The 10,484-nt window shown below is 65.3% G+C and overlaps 3 protein-coding genes and 1 long non-coding RNA gene across 6 annotated transcripts in view; 2 read left to right on the top strand and 2 right to left on the bottom strand.

Moving 5' to 3' along the window:
- Positions 1-4,461, top strand: part of EME2 (essential meiotic structure-specific endonuclease subunit 2) — an 8,628-nt gene extending 4,167 nt beyond the window's left edge. Inside the window, exons 2-8 of the mRNA XM_040634455.1 lie at positions 1,719-1,855; positions 2,156-2,248; positions 2,855-2,946; positions 3,115-3,208; positions 3,387-3,502; positions 3,678-3,867; positions 3,945-4,461. Coding sequence (XP_040490389.1) covers positions 1,719-1,855; positions 2,156-2,248; positions 2,855-2,946; positions 3,115-3,208; positions 3,387-3,502; positions 3,678-3,867; positions 3,945-4,115 — 893 coding nt within the window. The 3' untranslated portion in view covers positions 4,116-4,461. The remainder of the gene's footprint in view (positions 1-1,718; positions 1,856-2,155; positions 2,249-2,854; positions 2,947-3,114; positions 3,209-3,386; positions 3,503-3,677; positions 3,868-3,944) is intronic.
- Positions 77-1,241, bottom strand: LOC121103856 (28S ribosomal protein S34, mitochondrial). The gene is made up of 3 exons (XM_040635553.1): positions 873-1,241; positions 741-783; positions 77-646 (listed from the first exon to the last, which is right to left on the bottom strand). The coding sequence occupies exons 1-3, from the start codon at positions 1,191-1,193 to the stop codon at positions 351-353; spliced, it is 660 nt and encodes a 219-aa protein (XP_040491487.1). The 5' UTR covers positions 1,194-1,241; the 3' UTR covers positions 77-350.
- A 90-nt stretch (positions 4,462-4,551) lies between the features above and the next one.
- On the bottom strand, positions 4,552-10,286 carry SPSB3 (splA/ryanodine receptor domain and SOCS box containing 3). 3 transcript variants are annotated; one of them, XM_040635552.1, is made up of 7 exons: positions 10,143-10,286; positions 8,846-8,983; positions 6,179-6,362; positions 5,897-6,084; positions 5,699-5,801; positions 5,477-5,602; positions 4,552-5,281 (listed from the first exon to the last, which is right to left on the bottom strand). In XM_040635552.1, the coding sequence occupies exons 2-7, from the start codon at positions 8,969-8,971 to the stop codon at positions 4,926-4,928; spliced, it is 1,083 nt and encodes a 360-aa protein (XP_040491486.1). In that variant the 5' UTR covers positions 8,972-8,983; positions 10,143-10,286; the 3' UTR covers positions 4,552-4,925. The 3 variants fall into 3 exon arrangements, with proteins under 3 accessions (XP_040491486.1, XP_040491485.1, XP_040491484.1); XM_040635551.1 differs by lacking the exon at positions 10,143-10,286 and adding an exon at positions 9,473-9,660; XM_040635550.1 differs by lacking the exon at positions 10,143-10,286 and having other exon boundaries at positions 8,846-9,567.
- On the top strand, positions 6,369-8,837 carry LOC121103857. The gene is made up of 3 exons (XR_005836149.1): positions 6,369-7,292; positions 7,498-7,787; positions 8,213-8,837. It is a non-coding gene; the product is annotated as an uncharacterized LOC121103857 (long non-coding RNA).
- Positions 10,287-10,484: the final 198 nt, after the last annotated feature.

The following is a 10,484-nucleotide window of genomic DNA, read 5'->3' as shown; positions in this document are numbered from 1 at the left end:
GGCTTCTCCTCCCCAGCCCCGCGGACAACCGGCTGTGGCTGCCCATCCCCAAACTCCAAGAAAACCACAACCAGGCCACTGGTTCTGCCTTTATTCGCGCGCACACGGTTCTCGGCTGAGTCTGGCAGCGGCCGCACGTAGGGGGAAGCGACCCGCGCTGGGGCTCCGCGCTGCCAGCCCCGCCACCCCCCGCAGCTCCCGCTGCCCGCTCGCCCACAGCAAAGGCGCGAGGGGCAGGGTCTGGCTCCACGTCCCCAGGAGGCCGTCCCAGCCGCAGCCCAAAGGCGTCTTCATTCACAAACCGGGACCCGGCGCTAGACACCGGTCGCGCGGCCACCCCGTGCTGGCATTTAGACCGGCGTTGCCTTGGCCTTTCTCTTCGCCTCCTGTTTCGCAGGGTAGTCCCAGGGATCCGCTCGGATCCGCTCCAGATGCAGCATAGGCTCCTCGGTGCTGGCGTCCCCCTTTTTTTGCCGCTCTGCTAGAATCATTGCCCGGAGGAGCGGCGGGTAGGGCACGCAACGCGGAGCGTCCTCGGGTGGCGCCGGCGTGAACGCGGTGAAGGCCGCCTCCTCGTGCTTGGGCACCAGCCGCCAGTCGTGGTACATGGCCTGCCCGATCTCCCGGGCCTCGCTCTCCGTCCGTCCTGGGAAAGAAGGCCGGGGCTGAGCGCACATGCGCTCGCGGGGCCGGCTATGGCCGGCAGCCGGGGGGGCCCCGCCCCGTCCCCAGCGCCTCACCTTTGAAGGTCAGCAAGCCCCAGGCCTTTCCGTGCTCCAGGTTCTGCAAAGCAAGCGCACAGGGCGTGGGCTCGGGGCGCGCGCTCGCCCCCTCCCCGCGGCCGGGGCGCCGGGGAAGCCGCGCGCACGCACCTGCGCCGTGTAGTCGGGCCGCACGCGCGTCAGGCGCCAGTAGCACGGCTCGTCGTGCTGCCAGAGCCAGGACTTGCGCGTGACCAGGCGGCCCAGGCCGAAGAGCGGCAGGCGGCCGAGCAGCTGCAGCAGGGTGCTCTCCTGGCGCACGTCGGCCCAGGCGCGCGCCGGCAGCCGGCGGCCCGAGTGCGGCCGCGTCAGCGTCTCGTAGTCCAGGGCGTACCGCTGCGAGTCGCGCGGCCGCTCTCGCTGCTCCCGCAGGGCCCGCACGCGACGGGCCAGCTCGGCCACGAGCCGCGGCCGCACCTTCTTCGGCGCCATAGTCGGCGCCCCGCTCGTCGGTGCACCGACCGGAAGCCGCGCCGCCGCCGCCGGAAGTGGCCGGTGTCCCGCGGAAAGGCGTCCGGGTGCGGCCGAAAGCCGAGTGGAGGCCGGGTCGGCGATGGCGCGGGAGGGCTCCCGGAGGGCGGGGTGCTCGCGCCAGGCCGGGGCCCGGGGCGGGGGGCGGCGGCGGCCCCCGACCTGGGAGGTCTCGGACTCGGACGGCGAGGGCCCCGCCGGCGCAGAGGCCCGCGCGAGGGCCCGAGGGCCGGCGGAGGAGCGCAGGGCGGCGCGACGGAGCGCAGGGCGGGCCGAGGCGCTGCGAGCAGGCTCTGCGGCGCGTGGCGGTGCGCGGACCCAGGTGCGGGGAGCGCCGGGGGCGACGGCGGACCTCCAGTTTCCCCCGAATTGGGTCGGTTTCCTAGCCGAGCAGCCGCGTGGTCTGCAGGCGGCCGGGCCCAGGCCGGGGGTCGGCTCTCCGCAGCCAGGCCGTGCTGACAGCCGTGTCCCTGCGGTCCATCCCAGCCCTTCTGGAAGATGCTCGTGCCAGCATCCTGCTGGAGGCCCTGGGCGCCCTGGGCTGTGAGTACCACCTCGAACCGCAGCGCCCGGCCCGGAGCCTCAGGTGGACCAGAGCGAAGCCGGACCCTTGTCCCTGCACTGTGAGTGTCCTGAGGCTACAGAGTGCACCCCTGTCCTGAGTGTTTGCTCCCCATAACTTCACATAAGCCTGCAAGTGTTGCAGACCAGTGAGCTAGAAGCAGAAACGCTGAGGGGGTGCTGGTGAGTTGCAGGGCTGGTGTCTGTGGACCTGAACTGGCCTTGCACTTGGCCGGGGATGGGATGTGGGTCTTCTGTAGAGCAGTGTGGGCAGGGCCTTGGAGCCGCTGGGGTGCCCAAGGCAGGGCCCTAGGGCTTGGGAGGTGGAGGGTGGGCAGCAGTGTCTCTGGATGTCCCCACAGGTGCCTTCGGAGGTGTGGGGTGCAGATGAACAGGACCTCCTTCTGCTCCTGGAGCCCGAGGAGTTTCTTCGGGGCATCGTGCAGCTGACCCAGGTGCTCCGGGGGGTGGGGCAGGCAGTAGTCCTTCTCCACACTTCTCGAGGGGCTGGGCTCCTTAGCCTGGGGGAGCTGCTCTGCCAGGAGAGAGGGGCTGGATGGGGTGTGTGCGTCAGCCCCCCCGGGGTGCAGTCAGCAACCACTGAGATGTGGGTGGGATGGGGAGCCACATGGGTTCTTGGCCTGGGAGCAGCTGGGGGCCGCCGCTGGAGGGTAAAAGCCAGGTTAAGGAAGGTTCTCTGGAGAGCCGCGTGATAAGACAAAGGCGTTAGGTTAGAACCTGTGTGGATCTCCATGTTTGTGGTTTAGCATTTCTCAAGTACGTGCCGAAAGTTAGGCCGATGACGGGTTGGGGTGCAGAGATAGAAATAGTGGGTGGGGGTTCAGTGCTGCTCTTCCAGGTGCCTGGGAGGTGTTGGGGGTTTTCATAGGTCTCTTGACCTTGTGGGAAGCACACAGCTGGTTTCCAACAGGAGTGGACTGGGCGGAAGAAGCCTGTTTCCTTCTCTCCCCGGGACCACTGGGTCACTCCCAGGCCGGTTTCTCTTCTGTCTGCTGCCTGCTGCAGCCGCAGAAACAGGTGTGTTAAACCTTGGTTTGCAGACTTGTGGCCTATCTTGCTCTGTGCCCTGGATCTGTCCTGAGAGCTCTACCAGCGCCCATCTGGCTGTCATCGGGCTGGATGCCTACCTGTGGTACCAGTCACTCTCATGCCCTTACTAGGCCTGGCTGGGGTACGGGAGTTCAGGGGAAAGGTAGTGGTGGCTCTGGGGGCTGCTGTGATATGGCTAACTCCCTTCCTTGGGGGGTTCAGGGGCAGTAGTGGGGTATGGGGAGTCAGAGGGACGGTTGCCTCTGCTCAGGTCTCCCCAGCCCAGCAGCCAGGAGAGGCGGCAGCGAGAGAGTCCAGCGATGGCCCATGCCCCAATGGCACTCAGCTGGCCCCAGGTGGAGGAGGTAAGGGCCTGTCGGGTAGGGTGAGGTGCTTGCCCTTGGTCCTAGCACTTGGTCCTGGCTGCTCTCCAAGGCCCTGCAGCCCCGGTTTTGGTCCCGGAGCAGCACGTGCGGTTGGTCTGAGCTGTGTCCCCTCCTGGGGTGACCTTGTCTGACCCACACCCTGGGCTCACCTCCTCAGGCCCTGGTACTCCTGCAACTCTGGGCACATGTGGATGTGCTGCTGGTGGACTCTTGGCAGGAGCTGAGTCAGCATGTGTGCGCCTTCACCAAGGCCCTCGCTCAGCGCCCCTTCAAGTGCGTGACCCCCACCCTGACCGGTGGCTGTGGTTGGGGGAGGGGACAGGGACACCTGGAGGGGGGTGGGAGCTCTCTGGTCTCTTTGGGAGCAGAGAGGGCTGAGGGCTTTGTGGAGCCGGGAGAATGGGATACTCTGAAGACCTGAAGCCTCTAGAAGCTTCCCTGTTTGCAGGCGGTACCGGGAATCCCGTGCCTTTTCCTTCTGTGTGGATGGGCGCTGGGCAGCCGGCGAGCATGTGGCAAAAGATGGCACAGGGCTGCGGGGGGTCTGGTGGCGGCAGATCAGGCAGTTCCACCGGGTCAGCCCAGCCATGGCCGATGCCATTGTCACCGCCTTCCCCTCCCCCCGCCTTCTGCAGCAGGTGGGTCCCCCGGCACCCCTCCTGGTGTGGAGCCAGGTCCCCAAGAGCTGCTGTGCTTATCCCCGTGCCTGCTCTAGGCATACACGAGCTGCAGCACGGAGCAGGAGCGCCTGGCCCTCCTGGCAGACCTCCCCGTGAAGACGGGCGACGGTGTGCGGCCCCGCAGGGTGGGGCCTGACCTTTCCCGCCGCATCTGCCTCTTCCTGACTGCCACCAACCCTGAGCTCCTGCTGGACCTGGGCTCCTGACCATGCCTGGGGGACAGGAAGGGACCCTGTCTCAGGCTAGCAGGACAGAACGTGGTCCACCCCACGCAGGGTCTGACTAAGTACCAGGGAGAGGGAACAGGGCACTGCCCCTGGAGCGGGTGGGAGGGCGCAGGGTGGCTGGAATATTCCCGGGTAACTGGGATGGGCAGGAGAGGAGGGGGTGAGCTTCCCCTGCCCTGGGTCCTATACACACTGGCCATGGAGCCAGGGCCCAGTTGCGGGGGGGGGGGGGGGTCAGGAAGGGAGCAATAAAACACCAGTCATGGGGAGACTTGGGGGGTGACACTTTCTAAGAAGCAGTAAAACAAAGTCTCGAGGGAGGAAAGAGAATTGCGCTGTCTCTCCTGGAGAGTGTTGTGATGCCACGAGGCCTCGGCCCCGACTCCTTTCATCCTGCCACCATGGAGGCCTTACGTAAAGTCTAAGTTTATTACGGTCACTTCAGTCTGGGACGGGAGAAACAGCAGCTGACGACATGCAAAAGCAAGTGAAGGGAAACTCAAGGCCGGCGGCAACTGCGTGGGCCGCGACTAGCGGCATCCTCGCGGGCGGCGGCCTCAGCTCCTGGGCGGCCTCCATGCCCGCGGTCGGTCCAGAAGAGCCAGGGTAGCCGCTTCCACACACGGCGCAGGAAACAGATGCTCTCGGCCACGGAGTCTGTCCCAGCGTCAGGTGGGCAGGGGCAGAGGGGCAGATGCCAAGACAAGACCTCGGCCCGAGTGCTCCCTCTGGAGCCCGGTCGGAAGGCAGGGATGGAGGACGCAGCCGCTCGGCCCGGGAAAACAGTTTTCACGGGGAAAGGAGTTCGGTCCGTCGGCAGCGTTTCCTCTGGTAGTGCCGGGTCTCAGGGCCACTGGCGTTGGCCGTGTCCTTGGGGGAGGGTGTGGGGGGCTTGCGGCGGCCACAGCTCATGCTCAGGACCCAGCCCAGCTTGTGGCGCAGCACCTGCTTGAGGCCGGGCGGCAGGGGCAGCCCCTCCAGCGTGTCCCCGGAGTCAGGCCACAGCTGGCGCAGCCGATAGCAGCACAGGTACTGCAGGGAGGTGATGCTGGCGCACGAGCGGATCACCTTCATGCTGCTCTTGGCTGCCGTGGAGCACACCATCGGGTAGAACTTCTTGTTCTGCAGCTTGGTGGCCGCCACGCCTGGGGGAGCCGGGAGCACAGCCTGAGCCCCGGCGTCGTTCCTGGGGCAGTGCATCCACCCCTCACACTGCCCCGCCCTGGGGAACCCCAGGACCTCAGGAGTCTGTGAGACAGGCTTCCAGGAAGCCTGGGGGCTCCCCCGGGGTCTGCGGTCCACACCCTGCAGGCACAGGTCAAGGTCACGGCTGCCCTCACCTATGCACTTCCTGTTCTTGAAGAAGGTGAGCGTCCCGTGCCAGGTGTCCAGGTGCACGCCGATGATGGAGCCCTGGCCGAACCTCGATGAGAAGCTCATCTTGTCGCCCTTGTGATGGAGGAGCCCTGGGTGGGGGGGGCAGTGGGATGGGGTGAGCCCTGCTCCCTCAGGTTACGTTGTCCCCCCACCCCTGTCCTGCCTGCCCTCAGGGCCCTGCGCACCCGTGTAGGAGAGACCCCAGCTGTCCTCGTCTCTCCCGAGCAGACTGCAGAATGTGTGGTGGTACTTGTCCAAGTCCACGTCTGACGTCCCGATGCCCACCATCTGGGAAGAGCCGGGCGGGCAGAGGGGGTGTAGGGCCTGGGCACCTGGGGTCACACCTGCCAGCCCCACCCCCCACCAGCCTGCTGACCACTGACCATGTCGGTGCCGTAGACCGGTGAGGTCATCTTGATCTCCCAGAAGTGCTGGCCCTCCCCCAGCTCCTTGGTGCCCCTGATGGCTGCCGTGCCACAGCTGTACTCCGTGTGGAAGTTGACTTTCCGGTTGTCACAGCTCAGCAGAGTGGCCGAGGATTTGTTCAGGTCGTCCCACACCCAGTCAAAGTCTGCAGCAGCAGAAGAGACCAGGGCTGGAGGTCATGCAGGCCAGGCTCACCCTCCCCCCCAGCCCTGGGTCCTCCCCCCCCCCTCAGTTCTCACGCTCGTCCTCCTCGCCACAGCGGCAGTCCTTGGCCTTGCCACGGTGCACCGTGTGCAAGTTGCTGCAGAAAGAGGCCTCGCTCTGGCCGTCACAGTCACAGAAGGACTCCCCGGTCACGGGCACGGCGCTGGGGATGGGCGGCGGCAGGGCCGACAACTCGGGGTCGGAGTCTGAGTCACTGTGCTGCGAGAGAAGAACTGGCTGCTCCCGCCTGGCGCACCCTCTGCCCTCCGTCCTGACGTCCGCCACGTGCGGGTCAGCCACACCGATGCCCCAAGGAAGCGGCTGCAGATTTGGCCTCAGAGGGCTTCCCTGGGTCTCCTGCTCACCGTCAGCCCCCACCCTTGCCCAGCACCATCCCCCCAGTGACCCCGATACCTCCTCTGGTCTCCTGGGAAATGGGCTCAAGGGCTCCACCCCATCTCCGCACAGCCCTGGGGTCACTGTGCGCCCCGCTGACAACCAGCCAGGTGGGGCTTCCTACTCCGAAGTTTCTCCTTTGGGCCGCCTGAAGCAGGGGAGCCCCAGGACGCAGTCTGTGGTTGACCCAACAGAGGCAGCCCGGCTCTCCGCACAGGGAGCCTGTAGGCTCCAGGGGGCCCCTCACCGTGGCAGAGCCCCTGCACCTGTCCTGGGCTGTGGCCCTCTGGTCATCCATGGAATGGGTCTTAACCCACAGCACAGGGCCCCAGAGCCCCGTGCTCCCACGTCCACACATGAAGCTTCTGCCGCAGGAAGACATTCAGTGGGGACCTGGCCCTCTACCCGAGGGGCCCAATCCTCATGGCACGTGTTCCACATCTCCGGGGCCTGACTGTGGCCCAGAGCCAGACCCTTCCTGAAGGCCAGCCACGGAGGCTATAGGTGCTTTCTGTGCACAGACCCTGGGCCAACCTGCAAGGGGCTGAGGCCTTCCTGACCACGCCCGGTGTGCAGATGGGCTCTATGTGCTGCTCTGGCAGCCCTCGCTGGCTGGGGTCCTGGTCAGGCTGCACCCTCCACCCCCTACTTTCCTGACCTCCAGGAGCTCTTCTCCAGAAATGCCGTTTGCATAGCAGGCCAGCCAGATCCGGGCCAGGGCCTGGCACACCTCAGCATCCTGCTGCTCTGAGTGTAAGGCCCACACCCCAACCCCCCTCACCACAGTTGTGTCCATCTGTCTCCTATGGTGGTGGCAGCCTCTGTGCCCCTAGACTGCACTTCAAAGAGGCTCTTTCAGCCCCTCCCTCCCATGCTGTGCTCCTGTTCTGATCTGCTTTCTCCCACTAGAACAGAGGCTGAAAAAACCTGCTCCTTGTTTATCTCCCATCACACCCAGGGCTACGGAGCAGCCACACAGAAGCCATGCAGCCGAGACTGAGCTACGGAGGCCAGAAGCCTCAGAGACAGACACCAATAGGAGATGGAAAGAAGGCCCAAAGCACCCCACTTGCATGGAATGCTGATCCCTCAAAAGCCAAGGAAGACCCATGCTAGTCAGAGGCAACCCCCTTCCCACTTTCTCAAGCGCCAGGGTCATAGACCTGAGCCAGAGGGCCGCCTGGCCAGCCCCGGAGCAGGGGGCAGTGGGTACACAGACCGCAGAACAAGCATCAGAGCTGAAGGGGGGTATGTGCTCAGGCCGACATGCTCACCCACACAGCCAAGGCCTCCAAGCCCATTAGGTGACAGACAGGCTACAAACATGTGTCACATGCTATGCCCTGGCCCCCCAACACCTCCTGCATCTTATAGCGATGAGTTGGCAAGGGAGAGACAGGCGGGAGAACAGACTGCTCAGGTCACGTGGTCGGGGGAGCTGCAGGCTGAGGCCTCTCTCTGGCCTGGGCAGGGAATTTGGGGAGGCCCTAGGAAGGGGCCCAGGACACTACCAACTCAGAGCCACCGCCTCCAGTTCTCCCCCCGGGCTCTGGCAGTTCCACGGGGCTCAGCCACCCTCACTCTAAAGAAGACACAGCCACTTCCTCTCAGGGCAGTAACACGGGGTGGCTATGACATGGCAGAGCCCAGTCACCCAATGATCACCCCTGCAGGAAGAAGCTGAGGTGACTCAGAGCAGAACTGAACCCCTGCCCTGGTCTGAGAGCTCTGAGAAGCCATCCACAGTGCCCACCACAGACACAGACACAGGCCGTGACGTCCGCCACGGCTGGGGTTGTCCAGCGAGGCACTCTCGGACGGCAGGCAACTTGCACTATGGATCAAGAGCCCGGCTGCTCCTCTGACGGATCCCGGGCTCCTGGGCCTCCCAGAGCTCTGGAGCTGCTGAGTGGGGGAAGGCGCAGGTGTTCTGGTCTCTAAAAACTGGAAGTTCTCTTTCTACATCCACGTACACAAACATCAAGTGTATATCCGTACAGCAGAGAAAACGTCCAGAAGCACACACGTCAAGCTACTTTTGGACACCAGCTGGGTAAGCAGAATGGAGCTTTTGTTGAACTAACCAAAAAAGCAACTGCTGTGCCCCAGAAAGAAGGTGGTATCTGCCCTGGGGTCCTGTCACCCCAGGACCACGTGGGTCCTTAAACAGGGGAAAGGAGGGCCTGCCCGGCCTGTCCTCTGCCCTAGGGGGCATTTTTCTCTTTCAGTCCTGGCTCAGGCTCTGCCTGCCCTGGGTCGCTCTACCCCTTGGTCCAGCCACGTCCACCTCCCCCACTAGGACCTACCTGCCCGTCAGAGTCGTAGCCCCAGTTAGTGGTCCCTGCCAGAGCCACGGCCCGGGCATCTGCATCTCGGTGGGCTGCACTCAGGACAAAATGCCAGGCTCTGCTGCTCCGAGGGCGCCTGGCCATGGTGGACAGGATCTGGAAGGAAACCCAGGTTCTGAGCGGAGAAGACATGAGAACCATCTTCTGCCAGCTGTGCCACCCCCATCCAAAGGTGGAGGCTCTCAGCCCTGCGGATGCCGAGCACGGGCTCTGGAACTCTTCCCAACCTCAGACTCCCTCCAGTGTGCAAGCACCTTGATGAACGCGAGGCACAGAGTGTGGAACACTGTCCAGAAGCCCATGACTCTCAAATGCATATCTCAGCCCCTGTCTGAGCTCAGCCTGACGAACCCAGCTGTCCCTCAGGCATCTCAAACCTTGTCTGGCTCCTCCTCTGTTGTTCAGCTTAACAAATGGCATTTCCAACCTCCCAGTTCCTCATGCCAGACCCATAGCAGTCACCCTGAACACCCCTTTCCTCCCTCGGGCGGTAGCCTGACAGCCCCACACGCCCAGCACCGCCTCCAAACCGTGTCCTGAACCCCTCCATCCCCGCTGCCACCCCGACTTCTAGCCACAACTCACCTTCACTCTGGCTCCTCCCACTTCACTCATTACAGCCAAGCTGACTTTTTGGAAACACAAATCTTAAAAATTTAAGCAAGTTTCAACCAATCTTGAAAGTCCTCGGCCTTGCATTATTAAGACAATATGCAACATCCCGCAAAACCTATCAAGCTCTCCGTGCTGCTCCAAGCCGCAAGGGCCTGGGTCCAGGTGCGAGCCCTTTCCTGCCCTTTGCTCGGCATGCCTCTCCTTCCCTGCATTCTCCCAGCAACACGCCGCCTTCGGGGCTGTCTCCTGCCTGGCTGTCACCAGGACCCAGAGCCCCGGGAGGCCAGGGGCTGCCCCGCGGTCGGACACCGGGCTCGCACGAGCGGCCCCCGCCCACTCCCCGAGGCGCCGCTCCCGCCCGCCCGGCGCAGGCGGCGGCCCCGCAGCAGCGCACGGCAGGCGGCGCGCTCCGGGACCCGGCCCGCACGGATCTCCGCCTCCGCGCTGTCGCGGAGACTGCGGCGGGGCCGCCCGCCCAGCCCCCGGGCCCCCCCGGCGCCGCCGCCCGCAGGAACAAAGGCGCGCCGGGGCCTCCTGCCGCCAGCGGTCCCGCCAGGCCAGCGGGCGCGGCGGCCGTGCGCGGCGGCGCCGGGAGGACCGCGGGGGGCGCGGGGTGCGGACGCCGCCCGCCACCGCTCACCTGCCACCGTTCCGCCGGGCGGCCGTGACCTACTTTCGGCTCCCGAGCGAGACGTAAACAATCCCCGCCCCGCAACCCGCCCCCCGCGCCGCATTGGCCCCGCGGCCGCTGGCTGGCGCAGCCGGGTGCTGGCAGCTCGGGGCTGCGGGCAGGGGGCGGGCCGCGCGGCACATGCCTCCTGCCGAAAGGTTGCTGGACCTGTCAATCCTGACTCCACATCCCCATTGGTCACCTCTCAAGCCGTCGGAGGGAGGGCCCCTGTGCCCATTGGATGCGGGGCGAGGCAGGGACGGACACGGAAGTGAGTTCGTTTCCGGTTCATCCTCGGCTCCGGAAACTGCG

This window comes from Ursus maritimus, unplaced genomic scaffold (genome assembly GCF_017311325.1).
Source record: "Ursus maritimus isolate PB19 unplaced genomic scaffold, ASM1731132v1 scaffold_2, whole genome shotgun sequence".
Taxonomy (NCBI): domain Eukaryota; kingdom Metazoa; phylum Chordata; class Mammalia; order Carnivora; family Ursidae; genus Ursus; species Ursus maritimus.
Note: the sequence above shows the minus strand (reverse complement) of the source record. Positions and strands in the feature narration are given on the sequence as shown.

Bases quoted from the DNA above. Each gene is read 5' to 3' on its own strand.
- LOC121103856 (XM_040635553.1), bottom strand. From the start codon at position 1,193: ATGGCGCCGAAGAAGGTGCGGCCGCGGCTCGTGGCCGAGCTGGCCCGT. The intron at 784-872 runs GTGCGTGCGCGC...CTTGCTTTGCAG, and splicing joins GGCCCGACTACACGGCGCAG to AACCTGGAGCACGGAAAGGC. The intron at 647-740 runs GTGAGGCGCTGG...CTTCTTTCCCAG, and splicing joins GGGCTTGCTGACCTTCAAAG to GACGGACGGAGAGCGAGGCC.
- SPSB3 (XM_040635550.1), bottom strand. From the start codon at position 9,028: ATGGTTCTCATGTCTTCTCCGCTCAGAACCTGGGTTTCCTTCCAGATC. The intron at 6,363-8,845 runs GTAGGTCCTAGT...CTTCTCTCGCAG, and splicing joins GCTACGACTCTGACGGGCAG to CACAGTGACTCAGACTCCGA. The intron at 5,603-5,698 runs GTGCGCAGGGCC...CCCCCCACCCAG, and splicing joins CTGGGGTCTCTCCTACACGG to GGCTCCTCCATCACAAGGGC.